This window comes from Callithrix jacchus, chromosome 3 (assembly GCF_049354715.1).
Source record: "Callithrix jacchus isolate 240 chromosome 3, calJac240_pri, whole genome shotgun sequence".
Classification (NCBI taxonomy): domain Eukaryota; kingdom Metazoa; phylum Chordata; class Mammalia; order Primates; family Cebidae; genus Callithrix; species Callithrix jacchus.
In genome coordinates, this window is record NC_133504.1 from 5,764,473 (window position 1) to 5,785,676 (window position 21,204).

Genomic DNA, 21,204 nt, shown 5'->3' on the forward strand with positions numbered 1-21,204 from the left:
AATGAAAACTCAGCCAGGTACGGGGGCTCACACCTGTAATCCCAGCACCTTGAGAGGCTGAGGTGGGGGGATGGCTTGAGCTCAGGAGGTTAAGACTGCAGTGAACTAGGATCAATCAACTGCACTTCAGCCTGGGTAACAGGGCGCAACCTCTCTCTAAAAAACAAGCAAACCAGCACAAAACGTCTCCATTTTCATCCATCAACGCTAACCATTAAACAAAAGCATAAAAACAGAGTGTGATCTGTCTCATGGTCACAGGACCAATGATAAAAGCTTAGCATGAATAGAATTATAAATTCTTCCTGCCTTATTAAACACTGATTTAAACAGGACTAAGGACAATGTGATATTAACTTAAGGGTACATCGAAAACAAAAACAAAACACACTTTTATGATACTGTGTTCCACGTGCTAGCGAACAAATTATGCACCATTTTTTTCCTACAGGAAAACTGAAGACTTTAATACCAAAGTCTCCAAGGTCAGAATGAACACAGGTACGCTGTCTGTTAGTTCAAACTCTCGTAGCCTTGCTCTCTAAGAGTCGTGGTGGCGCTGAATCATTAGCTGAGCACTCTGCTCCTCCTGACTGTGACTGTGACTTCTGATCAGGGAGGACCTGGAGTCCTCACTCGCTCTCTTTGTGCTTGTGCTCCACTCTCATAGACATCAAGAGTCGAATTTTCTGTTCTGCTACTCGCTCCTCCTTCCTTTTCCATTAATCACGTTAGAATTAACACCTATAAACAATAGGAAGAGGTAGTCTGTCGTTTGTATGTGTACTTTTGAAATCGCTCACTTAAAAATAAGCTAAATTCAAAGGTAAGTTGCTCTAGGAGAAAATATCTAAACTTCTTCGCTTTATAAACTCTTTATGCTGAAGAAGTCAGCGGATTGAATGTCAAAGCTTTATACAAAATCAGCTTAATTAACCTCTAGTCACAAGTCACATAGTGTTATAGACGTGAGAATGGTATCTCCACACAGCTTCACAGCCACGCCTCTGGACGGCACCGTATACATTTTAACTGTAGAAGTCTTCGGAACACATGCTAGGTACATATGAACTCTTTTCCACAGTAGAAATAATTTGGCTTCTAATTTTGCCTTCCCCCGACCTTGAAATATACAGTATTAACTAATTCAAGAAACAGCTTTCTCACTGAAATTTTGTAACTTGTGTTTAAATGATACCGTTTCCTACCCACAAGTGACCACTGGGAAGTTGTTTGAGCCGTCACCCCATGGCAGAGGAGAAGGGATGGCCCAAGATATTCTCTCACGTCCAGCTGGTTGCCTTTCTGCTGTCTCTTGTTGCATCCAAGTGCCTACAAGGAGGGTTACCAACCACTGGCGAGGACCAATCCCTAATCCCCAGGTCTAGTGCAGAGCCTTGCATGACGTTCCATGCGCCACGGTGGCCCTGAGAAGGCTGGGTGGGCAGGCTCCTGACAATGCAGTCATCTTGCAGACGTGGACAACGGGCAAGATGAGGATTCCGGAGACAGTCAAACACACAGGGAAGGCTTAGCAATCGAGAGAAGTTACAGCCCTGCAAACGCATCACGCAAATGCATCTTGAAGATTGGAGATGTCAGAATTAGACATGGAGAATGAAGTAGAAAATGTTATTAAGTAAAGGAGAGGGAAGAAAGCAAATAGAACATAGAGCCCACAGCTGGACTAGCATCAGCCACGTTTGGAGCTGCAAAGTCTCTCCAGCAGAAGCTCCACGTGAGGAAGTGATGTTTTCTAATCCTTCCAAGACGTGTCCCTGTAGACTTAAGCTGATCGTAACTTCCCAGTCTTCCTCATTTTAATGAGTACTGATTTTCCTATTTATTATAACCCTATTATGACAGAGATGTGCATCCATGATATACTGAATGGACTGTGTTCATGTGCAGTGCGTTCAATAGTTGCCCTTCCTGTCCATATAACTGCATACCTCATGGCAAAGTAAGTACACAGACATTTGTCAGTTTGTTTAAGTCACCAAGGTGCTTGAGCCAAGTTACTGCTTAGCAGCATAAATGTAACCCTCTAAAGCATCCTCTCATTTCTAAGGAGTAAGCTTGACTCTGAATGGGATGCAATTTGTATGGGATTATTTTGCTTACGTGGATGAACTTCCACTTATGTATAATGATTGGAAAATATGGTGTTCAAACATATGCACAAATGTGATCAAAAGTGACTAAAGACTTTTGCACAAAATTCCAAAATAATATTTTTATAAAAACATACCACTCTTAAATATATATATTTCTATATTTTTATACACACACACACACACACACACACACACTGCCTTAGGAAGTTGAAAGCATTGTGACTGTGTTTACAAAATGAATCAGGAATTTGTTCCTAAAGAGATAGTAAATAAAATTGGCCTGATAGATGATTGATAGATACGTAGATACATAGATAACAGATAGATGAATAAAGTGGCCTTACAAGTTCTTATTTTTCTCATCCCAAAAATAGCTTCTAGCTCTTCTGACTTCTTTTGTCTATTTATCTATAGATAGATAGATAGATAGATAATACAGATAATATACGGATAGATAAATAATGCAGATAGATAATCTATATAGATAGATAACGCAGGCCAGTTTTATTGATATATATATATATCAATATATCATTTAAATCAGAATACATCTTTTTATTGTTTGATATATTGGATAAGCTAAATTCAATCAATATTATTAATCAATAAAGAGATATATTCCCATTTAAGTCTTCATGTGTCTGTCACTACGGTTAAAAAGCATTCTTTTAAATTAAGTATTTGCTTTTAATCAATACATAAACTAGCCATGGGGAATGTGGTTAATTTTTAAAGTGTGTAAACAATATAAAAAATATACAAAACATGTTATATGTCCACTTTTAGAATTTTTAACCCATTACTTTCTTAGGCATATCTTAGCTATTGAAAAAAGGAGAAAAAGACATCAAATAATTCTCCATGTGTAATTTCCACATGAGTGGTTTCTAGCGTAGAAACAGCTTCCAGGAATCTTGCAGCTCAGGGGAAGAGTAGCCCAGGAGGGCTGCAGGTCATTAATGAGGACAAAAGGCAAGACCAGCATTAGGATTCTCAAGGATAAACTGACACAGGAAAGGTAGCATCCTCCTTTTACATCTTAAACATATCTTCGGGGAGTATCAAAAAGTATCAATACATAAGAAAGTAGAAACAGAATATAACATTCTGTTCCAACAATTTTACAAGTGCCTCAGGCTTTAGAATTCAGCTCTTCATGAAACTTGATTAAAGACAGAGTCTCCATTTATTTGATCTAGGACTCAGCACTTCCTAAAATACATAAATTGTCTAACCCAAAGATTCTCAAACTTCTTTGGTTTACACTGACTTTTAATTTCTCAGTAATTTTTTTCATGGTGCTTCTAGGCCAAAAATGCCTAACACTTCTATTTATTAGGTAGTTAGGTGCTAATAACTTAATAACTTAGTAATTACTTAATAAGTATTTTGTTTTGATGACTTAGAAGCCATTTGACAAAATAATACATATAAATTGAAAGAAAATAATTTTATTTCATTCTTTATAACAAGAATTACTTACTAATGGTATGTGTGTGCCTGTTGCACACTGAAAAAATTCTCAGACCTTAGAATTAGATTGTACATGGACACTCTCATTTACTGATCTAAAATGTTTTATAGGCCAGACGGGCACAGTGGCTCATGCCTGTAATTCCAGCATTTTGGGAGGCTGAGCCAGGAGGATCACTTAAGCCCAGGTGTTGGAGAGAAGCCTAAGCAACATAATGAGACCCTATCTCCATACAAATTTTAAAGATTAGCTGGGCATGATGGCATGGGCCTGTAATCCCAGCTATCGGAGAAGCTGAGGCAGGAGGATCAGCTCGAGCCCAGTGAGCTGTGATCACATCACTACACTCCAGCCTGGGCAACAGAGCAAGACCCTTTCTCTAAACATAAATAAATAAAATGTTCTTCAGAGGATACTTGCTTTTTATCAGAGCAACTATCAAGATCCCAGTTTTTCAAAAATATGATATCATCAAAAGGAATACAGCACATACAGTCAGCACAGTGTTTTCCTTAAAAGCCGGAAATATGCCCGACGCCCTTGTGAATTCACCAGGGCAGCCCGGGGCACCTCAGTCCACAGTTTGAACACCATAGTTTAACCTGTGACCCTGGATCTTCTCATTCTGGAAATTTCTCCTTTCATCTAGGTGCTTGTTAGATGTTCAGAAATAAAAGAACTAGGAAATAAAATCACTCTTAGAGTGACGGCAGTTTTCACTTTCAACGTCTTTGATTCCACAACCATTTTAGGCCAGTTCACAGCTCCTGGAAGCAACAACGTTCCCTCCATCTTATCAGACACACTTGTCTCGAAGCTACTCTCAGTTTGCTGAGTTTGCTAAAATCCTCGATTCCTTTTGGAGCCTCTCCTGAAGGAAACTTCTGTTGTTTCTACCATTTGGGTCACTTTCTTTGGGTTCTTAATTATAACCTTTGATTGATTTGGCTCATTTTCTTTTAAGATTCTTTCAAGTCGGTTTTCTGGTTTAATTATTTTTCTATATTAAGAAATTCTTATTTTAAACATATTGTTTAAAGAAGTTAAATTTGATATAGGAATCACTCCACTGATTTTAAGTTCTATTAATCCTCCTCTTTATAATCTTTATGAAAAATTCATCCAAATCGTACTTCCAAGCATCTTTACTAATCTAAATTCTTTCATGTCCAATAAACACACTTGATACTTTCCCTATGAAAACAAAGAAAAAGGAAAAATAGGAATGTGACAGTATATAAGGATTGTATTACTATATTTGTGGTTATATTGTCTTTCTTTATAACTTTCCAAAATATTTGATTTCATTTTGTTTTACTTAATGAGCAGAATGAGAGGAATGAGCAAAACTATTTATTGCACATGCCATATTACAGAGGAATGTAAGAATGGAATTTGAATCTGGTCACAAATAGAACACTGGCCTTACCATTTCGAAAGACCTCTCTTCCAAATTTAGAAGTCTCAACTTCTCACAGCACAATAAAATGGCTGATGCACTTACACGTATTTTACTTCACATTGTGACTTGCACAAGTTTAAATGTTAGATCATAGTAAACATATTGCTAAAAGTATAAAAGCAATAAATGAGGCCAGGTGTGGTGGCTCATGCTTGCAATGGGAGGCCAAGGTGGAAAGAGCACTTGAGCCAGGGAGTTTGAGACCAGCCTGGGAAACATAGCAAGACCATGGCTCTACAATAAGTTAAGAAGTTAGCCAGGGACTGTGGTATGTGCCTGTGGTCCTCACTACTCAGAAGGCTGAGGCAGGAGGATTGCTTGAGCCCAGGAGTTTAAGGCTGAAATGAACTGTGATGGCACCACTGCACTCCAGCCGGGTGACGGAGCGAGACCCCAGCCCTAAAAATAAAAATTTTAAAAGTAAAAGCAATATACTACTTTCTTTAAACATAGTCATTTCAATGCCATATATATCATTTTAATTAGACTAGTTTTCTCCATAACTAACAATAACTACAGAAAGAATGACCTTTCCATAATGCCATGTGTTCCTCTATGAATTCTAAAAACTGTATCACATCTGTGTCACTAATCATTTTTACTGCGAGAATTATTCAGGCTCCCTTTGGGAATTACAGCAGCTAGAAGATGGTAAAACTTAAATGATATTAACTTAAAAGTATGTTGTACCATAGCCCTTAATCCAGAAATAGTGCGAATCCTTGACTCTAAAAGCCAGTCCAATGCTTATAGATTCAGATTAAATTGAATTTAAACAGTATAAACAAAGTTGAGTTCTGTGCCTGAGTTTTCACAAGGAAAACCATAAAATGTTAAGTATTGAATCTTCCATGCCTTCACTAAAGCAGTGACATCTATTTATTTTTTATTTTTTTATTTTTTTTTGAGACGGAGTTTCGCTCTTGTTACCCAGGATGGAGTGCAATGGTGCGATCTCGGCTCACTGCAACCTCCGCCTCCTGGGTTCAGGCAATTCTCCTGCCTCAGCCTCCCAAGTAGCTGGGATTACAGGTACGCACCACCATGCCCAGCTAATTTTTTGTATTTTTAGTAGAGACAGGGTGTCACCATGTTGACCGGGATGGTCTCGATCTCTTGACCTCGTGATCCACCTGCCTCGGCCTCCCAAGTGCTGGGATTACAGGCGTGAGCCCCCGCGCCCGGCCTGTGACATCTATTTCTAAGGCAGATCCCTGATCTTGTTTCATTTCATTTGTTGCAGTTTGAGGTGGTGTGAAATTGGCAGGTGCATTCTGTGGTTACCGACTCTGACTGTTCATCTTTCTCGTGGATGTCTGGCACATTTCACTTAAAACGCATGATATTGCATGTGCTTTTTCTGTTGCCTTGGCCTCTGCTATGTCATTTTTTTGCTTCCAGATAGTGGTGGGTCTGCTCGCAAACGTGCCGCCATGTCTGTCACGCTAACATCTGTGAAGAGAGTGCAAAGTTCTCCAAACCTCTTGGCCGCAGGTATAATATCACTAACTCACAGAATGTCGCACCTGAATGGCTTCTAGCTCTTCTGACTGTTTTCGTTCTAAATGTAAAAGGCAAAGGAAAATGAGATCTTGTAGGAAACATTTTACACGTGTAATTAAAAACAACAGTCACTTACCAAAAATAGGTTGAGTAACTGCAAGTGTTAATAACTATGTAAGTTTCTGTTATCGCATGAACTTAAGTAACATATTTCTTTAGGATAACTCATAGGTTTTTTGGGGGGTGGGTAACCTAAAAACTGCTGGGGTGGGAGTACAGGGATACAGGATGAAAAGAGGGATTTGTAGGAACCCAACTCTTCATTAATTAGATTCTTTGACAAAAGTTGCCAACAGAATGATAGATCATTAGTTTTGAAAGAGACCTTTCCTGTCCTTCAATGCAATCAGCAAAGACCCTTCTAATATATATATATTTAAACATATCAAAATCTTGACCAATTAAGAATAACATGTACCCACAGGTAGGAAGTGACTGGGGGTATGACTTTTCAGCATCCACTCAAGTGGCCTCTTTATAATAAATCTCTATCATGACTACCTAAGCCACAGTACATAAGTTAGGCACAGAACCTAAGGCACAGTCTGCACTGGGAGGGGGTGCAGCTCTTAGAAGATCAAAGGGAGGCCAGCAAGCCCAGTGCCTCTAGACGCTGAAACAGACCCACACCCTTTGGTGACTGGGTGGTTGGTTGTCTGGTTGGGTAGTTGCAGTTTGGAGATTACTTGTTTTGTATTTATAAGATGAATGGGTCTTACAGCAGAAGTGGGAAAGGGATGGAGAGTCTTTAAATAATTTTAGTTCTCACTATGCATATCACAATCTTTTACACACGAACATCTAGCAATTGATTAAATACTCAGGGTGTTCTTCACTTTACCGCCACTTGATTCTAAATTACTGAGCTTTCCTTGAGGAAAAAAAAACTAAACTTCCATATGGAGAATCTCACTTCCATTCACCACCTCTAATACACTGATGGATTTCAATGTTCACATTTAAATGCCAGGCTAGTGAGTTCAATTATATATTAAGTTAAAAGAAAATGCAAGTTGCATTGCAAGGTTTGTAGTATGACCTCATTTTGGTTACAAAAAATCTTTATACAAATCTCTATTTGTATGTATTGGCTCATGTGTGTATGAACACAAAAAGGTGTTAGAAAAACTACAGACGTGTTTACACTGGATACCATGGGAAACAGGAATGAAGGCAAGTAAGACAATAAATTTAAGAGTTTGGGGCCATCATGTAACTGGAATGCCAGTACCCTGAATAGCGCTGACATTTCAACCAAATAGGATCTCAGCCCAACCTACTCAGTCACGAACCACTAATGCATGTGCTGGGGAATGGCCCACCGCACCAACAGTGGCAATTTGGAGAGGTGAAACTGGAATGTAGGCAATTTCATGTAATTCTACTTAATAGAAAAGATTTAATGCTTCAGAATTAAAATAGCGAAAAGAAAAAAAAGATTTCACACTTCAAGAATATGAGTTACTCTTCAGTAAACAATGCAGCTTTGGGCTATTTTAAGTTTTCTATCACTAGGAGTAAGAGTCCTAGAGAATGAAGTCCACTGAATTTTGGATGTTATTGTTTAAAAGCAGCCCTCTTTTGTGTCAATTAGACACATAAAGTAAGATCCCTTTTTTTGTTTGTTTGTTTGTTTGTGTTTTGAGATGGAGTCTTGCTCTGTCTCCCAGGCTGGAGTGGAGTGGCCCAGTCTCGGCTCACCGCAACCTCCACCTACCAGGTTCAAGCAGTTCTCCAGCATCACCCTCCTGAGTAGCTGGGATTAGAGGCACCTGTCACCACGCTTGGCTAATTTTTGTGTGTGTGTGTGTGTGTTTTTTTTAGTAAAGACACGGTTTTACCATATTGGCTAGGCTGGTCTTGAACTACTGACCTCAAGTGATCCACCCCCCTCGACCTCCCAGAGTGCTGGGATTACAGGCATGAGCCACCATGGCCAGCCCCCTTTTTTAAAGAGGTTTTCATTATATTTTTTAATTAAGAAGTCTGCATTATTATGCACAACTGCATTCTATGTAGCTTTCAAAAGAACTTAGATGACACAGTGTCTTTATGTGAGTCAAAAGAGAATTGATCAATATTAGTTGCCTTCAATATTGTTAAAATACAACAGCCTTTATGTAAAACCTCCACAAACGGTCCTAAGCCACTCTGTCAATATGGCATATCAGTTAAAAGGGATTTAAATAAAACCTGAGCGTAGAGATTATGATGTGACACGTATCACAAACACAGCTATGTAAAATCTATCGTGTTAGAATCGTAACAGTAGAAAGGGCCATTGAGGGGATCCAGCTCCACCCCTGACATGGAACCAGGAATGTCTTGCCCAAAATCTCAGACAGGTACTCACCAGTTTGTGCCTTGATACGGGGAAAAGTGCTGGTCAAGAGCACATAGACGCTGTTAGTATATTCAGGAAAGGGAAAAACTGACACCATTTAGTCATCCGTGGATTTTCAGTGAAGCCATAACTATCTACTAAAGAACACTAGAAATTAAAGACTCAGACCCCCAGAGTCCTAGCTTTGTTTTTCCACAAGTGAATGTGCATCACCAGGGTTGCAGCTTTGGAGGAAAACCATTTTCCCCACGTATCTGCCAAGCCAGCCATTTACCTGACCGACATTTTTTTTTTTTTTTAGTAACCTATATTCTCTTTACTTAACATGGATCCATGATACCTTCTATTTCCTGCTCCAGAGAACAGGTGTCCTCCCTTTCCCAAGCTTTCCTGCAGGACTAAAATAAAAGCAGGGCTATGTTTAACGGCGTCCACATAGAAGACTATAATAAAAGAGCAAATCAGGACTGGGTGTCTGAAGTATCTATAACTGGATTTATTTTAAAGATAGAGGAATGATGTGTACTTCAGTCTCCTTAAAAGACCACCCACGTCAAAGCAGACTTTAATCACCAACACAAGCTTTATTAAAACACATTGGTTCATCCTCAATAAGAACATAGAGAGGGGAACATCATACACCGAGGCCTGTTGGGGTGGGGCTAGGGGAGGGGCAGGAGATACACCTAATGTAGATGACAGGGGGATGGACGCAGCAAACCACCATGGCACGTGTATACCTATGTGACAAACCTGCATGATCTGCCCATGTTCCCCAGAACTTAAAATATAACAAAAAATAAATAAATACAATTTAAAAATATATTAAAAATCCTGGTTCATCCTGAAGTTTTAATCCATGGCCATTTTCTCCTTTCTCTTAATTCTGCACACATGTATCTATGGTGTGATGCCAGGCCTTTCAGTAGAGCCCAACACTGTTACTGTCCAGTGTTTCCAGTGGCACAGGGACAGATTCATTTGGAAATCCCTGGGCCCAGGATCCCAGGAAGAGGCCCACAGTTGAGCCTAGAGTGACCATCCTCTGATTTTCCCACTTACTGTTTGCTGGGGCTCCACCATCTTCAACACAGTCACCAGTGTGAAGAAATAGAGCCTGCCCCTACAGATGATCAGTTAGGAGGAGATGACCTGAGCATCCTTCAGGCCAGTGCAGTACCCCCTGCTTTCTCACCACCCCTGCACCCCTTGCATCTCCAAGCCTCCGGCTCCTGTTACCTCATCCCCAGCACATACCACACAGCCTTCCTGTTTACCTCAGTTTACCAAACCAAGCATAAAATAAACTCCCTGTCCTCAAGCAAATAATCAGAATGGAATCATTGTTATTAATGCTGCTTCTCTTTTCATAAAGTAGCCTTGGGCTATGTCATTGCCTTTTCCCAAATCCCAAAAGTTATTTTTCATTGTCCTTTCCCAAATCCCAAAAGTTACTTTTCATTGTCCTTTCCCAAATCCCAAAATTTGTTCACTGTTCACAGTGGATGGCACCCTTGTGGTTATTAAGTCTCGTTCCTGAGTGTCCCAAAGCAGAATTCTAATAGCTCCATATTGCCAAACTGTGTGTTTCTTTATCTTTGTCATGTAACTAATTAAGAATGTCAATCATTTCTGCTTCCACCACATCCTAGAAGTAGGGCCAGGCCTGGTAGCACACACTTGTAGTCCCAGCTAACCAAAAGACTGAGGCTGTAGGATCTCTTGAGCCCACTATTTCAAGGCCAGACCCTTGAAATAGTAGCAAGACCCCATCTCTAACACATAAAATAAAAATTTAAAATTGTACAAATTTTAGACATAGCGTCCAATAAACATTTCGTGCATCATTCTTTGAAGTAATTTTTCTCTATGGTGCCCATTTTATTGCTCCAATTTTAAATTAATTGGAGATAAAATCCATACAAAGTTATCAATGATCAGAAAGAATGGGAATTCATTTGTCTTCTGTAGCTCACCCGAGCAGGAATCGTTCTGACGACACTGTGCTGGCTCACATGTTTCTTCCTTGGATTTGGAAAGAATCCACATCAAATATTTTATCTAAAAATCAAACGCTTGCATTTCTCAACCCATTTTTATCATTCTAAATTCACGTTTAAACTTGAAAGTAACTATTCTGAAGCATTAAAAGAAAAAGACTTTTTCAGCATGTAAAATTCCTGCTATATGTATTGAAATAGGAATCTAATAACGGTCCCAGGGGTCATGTAGAAGAAATCCAGGACTGGGCAGCAGGTTGGGCTAACCATCCTACCCCTAGGATCATTTCCAAAGTCAAAGCTTAATAAATCTAAATGAAGCTGACCACGTGCTTTAATAGAACCAGGCAACACAAGTGATAACTTCAAACATACATAAGTGAAACGTGCAAACTAATTAACTCAAATGTGCATATAGAAGATTCTGGGACTGGGCACGGTGGCTCAAGCCTGTAATCCCAGCACTTTGGGAGGCCGAGGCGGGTGGATCACAAGATCAAGAGATTGAGACCATCCTGGTCAAAATGGTGAAACCCTGTCTCTACTAAAGATACAAAAATTAGCTGGGCATGGTGGTGTGCACCTGTAATCCCAGCTACTCAGGAGGCTGAGGCAGGAGAATTGCCTGAACCCAGGAGGCGGAGGTTGCGGTGAGCCGAGATCGCGCCATTGCACTCCAGCCTGGGTAACAAGAGCAAAACTCCGTCTCAAAAAAAAAAAAGAATATTCTGGAATATATAACTTCAATAAAATTGATAATAAATATATCACTGATAACTTGCCAGCAACCTTAATAAAAGCAATTCATTAGTACTAAAATTTATTTCCACAGCTTACTAGCTGAAAGACAGTGGAACATATTCTACCAGCTCTTTCATATTTGAGTGTAACATGACTGTTATATGGCAATAAGAAAAAAACTAAAAGTCTAGAGAATAATTTGAAAATGTCACATGATATGGTAGACAGGTCTACAGTTTCTTAAGGTAAAAACTAAATTGCAAGGTACAGCTCTGTAACATGGGAGTTAAATATGCTTATTAACGGCAGGGCATTGGAAGCTAAGGATCTGGGGATTTGAATTAGCACTCACTGTTTATAAACAATGATCCTTTAATTTGGTATTTAGAAATTCCTACCTCTATCTTTGGCCATAATCGGATGAAAATTGCATGTTGCAACATTGCTGAGGGGGGAAATTAGTGATTGCTATATAGATATTTATATATTATAGATATTTAATGAATGACATTCTAATTAAAGTAAAAATAAATGTACAAACCTCCCTTTGGCATGTTTGACATACCCAGATTTTAAAACTGAAATAACGTTTGCAAAAATAATGCATAAGTTCTTTGCCATGTTATTTTGTCTGGGTCATTCATTTATTTCACCCTAGTTTTCAACATTCCTTTTTTTTTTTTTTTCAGGGCGTGATTCTCAGTCACCAGACTCAGGTACAGAAAAGATATTCTGAATAACTATTGCATTATGTTGTGACTTTTTCATATTCCTAGCCACATTTCTGACTTCACGTAAAACTTAAACTTCATATACTATTATGCATATTAAGTTAAACCTCTAGTAAGAACATTACAATTTTCAAAATAAAAATAAATTTGATAAAAAATGTTTAAGTGAACGTAGATATTTTTGTATCCAATTGTTTTCCCTTAATGAAAGCTTGGAGATCTTACCATGGCAATCAAGAGGCACTGAACGGAGATGCTACATATTCCTCTCTTGCAGCAAAAGGTTTTAGAAGCGTTCGACCGAACCTACAAGATAAAAGATCACCAACTCAGGTAACCCTGCACACTCTTCACTATGTGATTTTAAGGCATGGTTATTAGACCACTGCTTAAAGCCCCTTTCATAGGGTGCATATTTCAATACGTGTTATATTTTTAATATGTTTTTGCTTTTGTGTTTGGTTTGCTTGCCAGGCTTGTATTTACAACATGGAGAACAAATTTTAATAAAGGAGGATTTTGTTTTATTTCTGATTAGGCTCAGAAAAGTATATCAGTTTCTAACATAATCTTTAGGATATGTTCTAATTCTTTAAAAGATAACAGCTGATGCTTTGGATTTAAACTGATGAGGTCAGGAATACATTATGTATTCAGTAACTATGAGTATGCAACTATTATATTAACTAAAGGGACTCTGTGTTGGAGATATTAGTAAAATTATGCCACAAGCATGAAAATTGTTCTGAAACAACGCTATCAAATAAACCATAGATATATTTCAAAGTCTAATTAAAAAATATGCCAGGAGAACATATGTTCACTTTTAATGTAATTTCCCAGAATTTAGGTGGAACAAATGTTATAATGTATTCTCTGGAAACCCTTTTTTCCCCTAAGGGCAAACATTGATAATAAATGTAAATGTATTCTAAGCGGAATGCAAACGATCGCTCCATCTAGCTAGAGAAATGGATAGCATGACCAGAAGGCGTGGCACTGCTTTACTTCTGTAAGGAAGGTCGACACTCATTTCTTTCATGACTAACTTTGACTTTCTCTCTGTTTTCCTTTCAACTTTATTTCTTTTTCCGGATCCCTTCGTCAATCCAGGCACCCCCTCCACCAGACAGAAAAGAGAGCCTTCATAGCTCTTTGATAACTGGTCACACAAAGGGTGTGATTCTAGACCAGTCAGGAACTAACACACAAATTCCCTCCTGTACAGAGTACTTGGCTAACAAAAAACCTCCTCAGGGAACTATGTATTCCAATGAAGATTCCAGACAGACAATTGTATATTCTGAAGAATCTAACACAACCGTGTCATATACACAAAAAATCACTAATCCACTACCAGCAGCTTCCAGCACGGATCCTCCACCATTCACTGACATACAAGAGGACTACAGGCAAGATTCTCAAACTCGGAGAATTTCTACCTTGAAACTAACCCATAACCAGGATCTAGGAAGTAGCAGCCCCATGAATACTCCACAGTTTTCCAAATCTGTCCAGGTACCATCGTTTCTCCAAAGGTCCTGCTCACTGCCCCCTCATCCGGTGCCTGAGACACACACAGCATCTCTTTCCATTCAGATAGCTCCCCTTTCAGGGCAGGATCCTGAAAGCCACCAACGGCTACCTGAGCTTCCGCCAGAGACTGCAAAGATACCTCTTCAGCAAGAGAGACAAAAATCTGCGGTTGCAGCGGCCTCGCAGTCCTCAGACTGCAGGGTGGTACATGACGCTTCTCAGTCTCTTATTAACACCTGCGAACTGTAGAGACACTAACTTTTTTGTTTGAGCTTCTTATACTACCTAATGTTTTGTTAGTTTCCAAGCAGGAAGGAAAAGGAGAAAGAAACCATTTTCCCATTTAAAACCCTACCAAATTCATCAGCAAACGTCTAGGTATTTTTCAATTTAAGTATGTGTATGCAGATCTTTCATCCAAAAATCATGTTCTAAAAGTTTTTTTCTTCTAGATATTTATGAGAAATTATTGATGGGTCAGTTATCATTGAAGACACTGCAAACTACTTCATGCCATAAAGCATGTTTAGGTTTCAAAGAAATATTTTTCATATCAGAACTTTTTGTACTTAGTTCCACTTTATTTACATGTGTAAAATCTCTTCAAATAATTGTCAGTTATAGTTTGCTTCAGTGGGGAATAGTTATCTTAATTTTAAGTGGTGTCTATCTCTTTGCAACTCAATATTTATTTTCACTAAAACTTGATCCGTTGGGCCGGGTGCGGTGGCTCAAGCCTGTAATCCCAGCACTTTGGGAGGCCGAGACGGGTGGATCACGAGGTCGAGAGATCGAGACCATCCTGGTCAACATGGTGAAACCCCGTCTCTACTAAAAATACAAAAAATTAGCTGGGCATGGTGGTGCGTGCCTGTAATCCCAGCTACTCGGGAGGCTGGGCAGGAGAATTGCCTGAACCCAGGAGGCAGAGGTTGCGGTGAGCCGAGATTGCGCCATTGCACTCCAGCGTGGGTAACAAAAGCGAAACTCCGTCTCAAAAAAAAAAAAAAAAAAAAAAAACTTGATCCGTTTATCATTTCAGAAAGTATATGAGTCAACTTTTATTATCCTTGCAGGAAGGAAATCTTTCTTTCCATATATGTGGAATTCTCTCATGGCATCCTTCTGCTCACATGTATTAATCTGTTAACAGGAGAAATGTGTTTCTCTTTTTGACTTCTCCATAAAATAATGTAGTACTAAAAGCATAAACTTTAAGGATAAACTGTAGCTTTTAATCCAGGCATCACTGACTATGTGGTGAGATATTCATCTAAACTTCTCTGAGTCTGAGCAAAGAAATGAGAATAATAATCGATCCTTAATTCATAGGTTATGGTGAGACTAGGAAATTACCATGGACTGGATAGAGCAAGCCCTCAGTAAATGATGGCTATTAATGAAAGATCCCGTGGGAGCAGCCACGGCAGTACTGCTAGTATTGAAACACTGGGGCCTAAGTAAATAATTTGTTTATTACTCCTTTTTGTATCTGAGTTATTAAAGATCATCCAAAATATATATTTAAAAAATTTTTTTTTTTGAGACAGAGTCTCACTCTTGTTGCCCAGGCTGGAGTGCAATGGCATGCTCTTGGCTCACTGCAACCTCCACTTCCCAGGTTCAAGCGATTCTCCTGCCACAGCCTCCGAAGTAGCTGGGGTTACAGGCATGCACCACCACACCCAGCTAATTTTTGTATTTTTAGTAGACACAGGGTTTCACTATATTGGTCAGGCTGGTCTCAAATGAGGAGATACATTTTCAACTGTGTAGAAATCTCCAAAAGATAACTAATTGACACCAAGCTCCCCCCACCCACTCATAGAGTAAATGATTAAAGAGACAAGCTAGTTTTATCATACCTCTACTAAAATATTTTCTCCATCAGCTAATCAAGATGTACAAAATTCACTCAGTAGAGCAATTTCTTTAATTAAGGTAATATGTTCTGAAAGCCCCTGTGAAATCAGATGATCATCATAACATTAATAGCAGCTAACAAATACGAAAGGTTTACCCTAAGTAGGCACTGTCCCAGCTTGTTTATGTTTATTAATAATTTCCACAATCTCATAGAGTAGGTATTACTACTGTCCTTATTTTATGGATAAGGAAACTGAGGCACACAAGTTGCTCCCCCAGGGTCATGCAGCTGGCAAAAGGTAGAACCAGGATACATACCCTCACAGGCTGGCTGCAGGGCTGGCACCCAGAACGACTGCTAGCTCTCATTGTGAAAGAGTTACTCAGCAGTGACAAGGGGATACGGGGCCGTGACACTGGGAGCTAAGGCAGATGTGTCTTGATGGGGTCCAGGAATCCAGGAAGGTCTGAGAGAGCAGAAGCCCTCTGTGACTATACAGACAGACCTGTCCCAGTGTCAGTGGGCAGAATCACGGGCATCCCAGGATGGGCACGCCAGGAAGCAGGGGTAGGAGAAGTCACACGAACATGTGGCAGTCATTGGACTCATCCAACATAGTTTGCTTCTTCAGAATGGTTTTGTGATGTTTGAAAACAAGTTGATAACCTTTGTTTTGCATGGTTTTATCCAGGCTGAGCGGGGACAGTTGGTTTAATTATATAATCCCCAGGGTATCAGCACCATCCAAAAGTTAAGATTTGAGATCCCGTCACTGCTATTTATTCGACAAATATTTATTGAGTGCCTGACCTATGTCAAGTCTGTTTAGTGACAGAGCTGGATTTGAAAGCTTTCATGCCTAAAATCTGTCTGTGTGTGGCAGGAGGGGCAAACATTAATAAGAACTTGAATAAATTACATATATTAGATTACTCTATGGAAACTGAATTATGCCGTGCAAAGTCAAGATGTGGAGACCAGATGTCATGTCAAGAATGGTAGCTCAGTCAATAGGACTCCCTGAGAAGACAGAACAGCTTTGAAGGGGAAGAATATTCCAGGCAGAGGAAACAGCTCATGTAAAGCTTTTAGGGTTGATCATGCTGGGGCTGTGGGAGGACCAGAAGGAAGCCTGAGGGAGGGAGAGGAGGTAAGCGAGGTGAGAGTGATAGGAAGTGAAGTCAGAGATAACAAAGACCAGATTCAAGGATTTTGATGTTTACTCTCCATAAAAGTGGTGGCCATTGGAAGACGTTGAGACCACCACCATCATTATTTGCCTTAGATTTTAACAAAATCATTCTGGCAGCTCAGTGAAAAATGTACCATAGTGGGGCAAGGAGGACATCAGGCAAACCAGTTAGGTAACTACTGCAGTCATTTGGGTGAGAAATGATGGGGGATCCAAGCAGGGGCCAGCAGAGGAGGTGGTGAGAAATCAGATTGTGAGAACGTATTTTGAAAGTTGAGCTAACAGGACTTCCTGGCAGATTGCACGTGGGATGTGAGGAAGAGAAAAGTCAAGGTTGACTCCAGCTGGAGGGTGGCATTGCCATCAGCTCAGACTGGACAACTGTGGGTGCAGCAGGTTGGTGGAAACTTCAGAGGTTCCGTTTGGGATACAGGGAGTTTGAGGTGTTTGTTAGACACCCACACGAAGTGGTCAAGTGTGCACTCGGATGTGAGAGCCTGTACTTCAGGGGAAAGGTCCTGATTGGAGATACAAGCCATTGGCTAATCGATGGGTTTTGTGGCCATGAGATGGCGTGAGATCACAGAGGAGGGAGGACAGAGAAAAGGGGAGGGCCAAGAGTTGAGCCTAGTGAATCTCAACAGTAAGAGGAAGACTGAAAGCAGGTCCTCTAAGGGAGGAGGAAACTCAGGACAATGTGGCATCCTAAGAGCCATGCGAGGAACATGTGTGGAAAGGAAGGGATGGTTAACTGCTCAAACACCGTCGATAAGACAAGTTATGAAATGAAAGCTGAAAACTTACCATCGATTCCGTGGTGGGGAAGGAGGCTTTCGTGGAGTGGGTATGAGAGAGACTGTGAAGCCAGTGGTTGGGAAGTCAGCTCTTTCAAGATCTTATTAACATAAAACCATTCATCTAGTTATTCGCCCTCCCCAAGCAGCACTTTTCTCATCTATAAAACAGGGACAATAATAACAACCATTCACAGAAGTGCTGGGAGGTTTGCGTAAGATAAGCGTATAAGGATCTGGGCATGGTGCCCGCTTCATAGTCATTCCTCAACATACAGTAGCCGTCATCATCTTTTTATTTATTTATTTATTTAGAGACGGAGTTTCACTCCCGTTACCCAGGCTGGAGTGCAATGGTGCGATCTCGGCAACCTCCGCCTCCTGGGTTCAGGCAATTCTCCTGCCTCAGCCTCCTGAGTAGCTGGGATTACAGGCACGCGCCACCATGCCCAGCTAATTTTTTGTATTTTTAGTAGAGACGGGGTTTCACCATGTTGACCAGGATGGTCTCGGTCTCTTGACCTCATGATCCACCCGCCTCAGACTCCCAAAGTGCTGGGATTACAGGCTTGAGCCACCACACCGGGCCTGTCATCATCTTTAAATAATATTTTTCCAAATTATACATATGATTGGGAAAACAAAATATGTTATTTTCAACAATACTGGTTGTTGAAAAAAAATACATATATATATATACATATATACATTTTTTTTTTTTTTACTGGTAGATAAAAGTTTATTTCAACAAACTTTCAGTTTGTTCCAAGACACCGTGTCCTCTTTTATCAGGCTTTGTAAAAAAGGTAGCATGAAGCCGTTGCAGTTTTTATTCTCTGTCTAAAATTTTGGTAAGAACATTTAACACGAGATCTGCCTTCTTCACAAATACGCAAGTGTGCAATGCAGTATTGTGAACTACAGGCACCATGCTGTGCAGCGGATCTCTAGAACTGATTCATCTTGTGTAACTAAAACTTTATGCCCACTGAATAGCCACTCACTTCCGCCTTCCCCCAGCCCCTGGCAACCACCACTCTGCTCTCTGCTCAGATATTTGTTCTTCTGAGACTGGCTTATTTCACTTGGTGTAACATACTCTAGGTTGCTCCGTGTTACAGCATATGGCAGGATTTCCATCTTGTTTAAGGCTGGGTAGTATTCCATTGTGTGCATACATCACATTTTCTTCATCTCCTTATCCAACAGTGGACATTTGGCCTGTTTCTACCTAGTGTGACATGCTTCATTTTCACGTCTCATTTTCCGTGTAATGATCTTTCACAATGGTGACCTTTCCATTTTAAACACTTGCACTCCACATTCTGGCAAGTCTTAGCAAATGCCAAGTGCAGGAAGCCGTACACTGTGAATCAGCCAAACATGTGCTCCATTTTAAAGAATCCAGCTCCCAGGAATTAGCAGGCCCAGGCAATAAAAGTACAGCAGGATGAGAAAAGTGCGTTTCCGTGTTCCAGAAGTTTCACTTACATAGTTTTGTTGTTATTCAAGTCTGACCATTCATTTAACAAGAAAACTACAGGTCACTGTTAGAAATTCCCTTCATAGTTGACAGTTTTTCATAGTGTTTTCTGAGTGGCATGTGCCTTAATTTACCTCCTACAAACAGATCAGAAATGAGGCACGTTACCTTTCAGTCACTGTGTGACCAGATATCCTGTTGCTAAAAATGTCACATTGTTCTCAGTGTCAAATAAGTGAAGGTATAAGCCAGATCCTTTGGAAAGACAGCAAAAAGCTGCACCCCAGACAGTTTCTATGGCATCTGTCCTATGTGCTTTGCTTCAGGAAGATAAGCTTGTCCTGAAGCAACATAATCGATCATTTGCCAAGGCCTCACCTTCACAGCTGCCACCGCACATATGTTGGGGACTCAAAGGGGAATTTGTCTGCCTGTCATGTAGAAGGGAGAGGAAACTCATTTCTTTGGCTTCATGGGATCAGTATGTAGAGGCTAAGGAGGACAGAGTAAGGCAGACACATCAGCAGTGGGGGATGAAAGGTGCAGAAATGCAGGGCACACTTTCTGGAACATTCCTATCAAGACCAGCCCCAATCGTTGATGTAGTCTATTCATATGGTTTCCTTTCTGTGGGGTCATAATGCTGTTAGCTGATGAGATCTTTGGCAATTTCTCCATTTGATGTCTGTGCACATGCACGCATATGTTGCCCGATCTGTGTGACAATTTTACATCATTTGTCACCCAGGTCTTTGGTGGGGAGCAGATGGTTAAAATAATTTTTATCATGAGGCTGTCAGACAATCTCACATCATTACAATGCAGGCAGTACAGCCGGGCCTTAGGAGAAAATGGGCAGCAACCAGGCAGCTGCCCTCCCTCCTTCTCAATCGTAGGAATGGCGTGGAGTTCCCTGTGTCTCTCTCTCTCTCTTAGTTTCTGCTCTGTCATTACTCCAAGTTGCACACGGGTTTCCATGACATTCTCTGACTTCTTGCATTTGGGTACCCCACAGCTACCTGAGGGCCATTCAGTGTCATATAATTCAAATTCCCAGGAGGGAGGCAGGGCTCCATTGACCTAGCAGAGTCCAGTCCTTCCCCTTCCTAACCAGCTATGGCCAGCAAAATGGTGAAATGATGACCTGGCACAGATATGGTGGCCCGGCGTGTCTCCTCATACCCCCAGGACAGGACGGGAGAGAGGGGGCAAATTGTCCCAAAAGCATGTGGGGATGGGAGGTAAAGATTGTTTTTATTATTGCATTTTGGGTTTTGGGGTACATGTGAAGAACATGCAGGATTGCTGCATAGGTACACACATGGCAGTGTGATTTGCTGCCTTCCTCCCCATCACCTGTATCTGGCATTTCTCACCCCTTCCTAGATATTTTCTTTTCAAGTCAATTACTGTCAATGATGCTGGAAAAAAGAGAACAAAAGCCTGTCAAATGACATTTCATATATATCCCTTATGTTCCTTCAGAAATGAGGCCTAGAAGCTCAATACGAAAGATGTGAATACAGAGGTGTTAGGATCCTCGAGCATGGGGCCATGTCGAGCCTGGGGTGGAAGGAAGTTCTTTCCCCCAAATACCTATTTTGTATATTGTGAATGAGTTTTTTCCTAGAATGTTTAAGTCATTAGATTTTTTTGAAAAATTAAAATGCAGGTTTATTAACACTCACACATTATTTTGAGTTTAAATATTTTATTTAAAGCGAGACAATTTTTTTTTAAACAGAGTCTTGCTCTGTCACCCAGGCTGGAGTACAGTGGTGGGATCTCGGCTCACTGCAACCTCCACCTCCCAGGTTGAAGCATTTCTTCTGCCTCAGCCTCTCAGGTAGCTGGGATTGTAGGCACCCACTACCATCCCTCGCTAATTTTTGTATTTTTA

General features: G+C 40.4%; 1 protein-coding gene across 47 annotated transcripts in view; it reads left to right on the forward strand.

The window, feature by feature from the left end:
• The window catches only part of SORBS2 (sorbin and SH3 domain containing 2), a 392,630-nt gene that overhangs the window by 273,853 nt on the left and 97,573 nt on the right, over nucleotides 1-21,204 (forward strand). For 9 of the 47 annotated variants that reach the window (XM_078366101.1, XM_078366130.1, XM_078366111.1 and 6 more), the window contains 4 exons: nucleotides 452-501; nucleotides 6,455-6,547; nucleotides 12,391-12,417; nucleotides 12,644-12,765. In XM_078366101.1, coding sequence (XP_078222227.1) covers nucleotides 492-501; nucleotides 6,455-6,547; nucleotides 12,391-12,417; nucleotides 12,644-12,765 — 252 coding nt within the window. In that variant the 5' untranslated portion in view covers nucleotides 452-491. Of the gene's footprint in view, nucleotides 1-451; nucleotides 502-6,454; nucleotides 6,548-12,390; nucleotides 12,418-12,643; nucleotides 12,766-13,545; nucleotides 14,173-21,204 lie in introns of those variants that run through there. The other 38 variants (XM_078366090.1, XM_078366098.1, XM_078366097.1 and 35 more) reach the window with 13 other exon arrangements.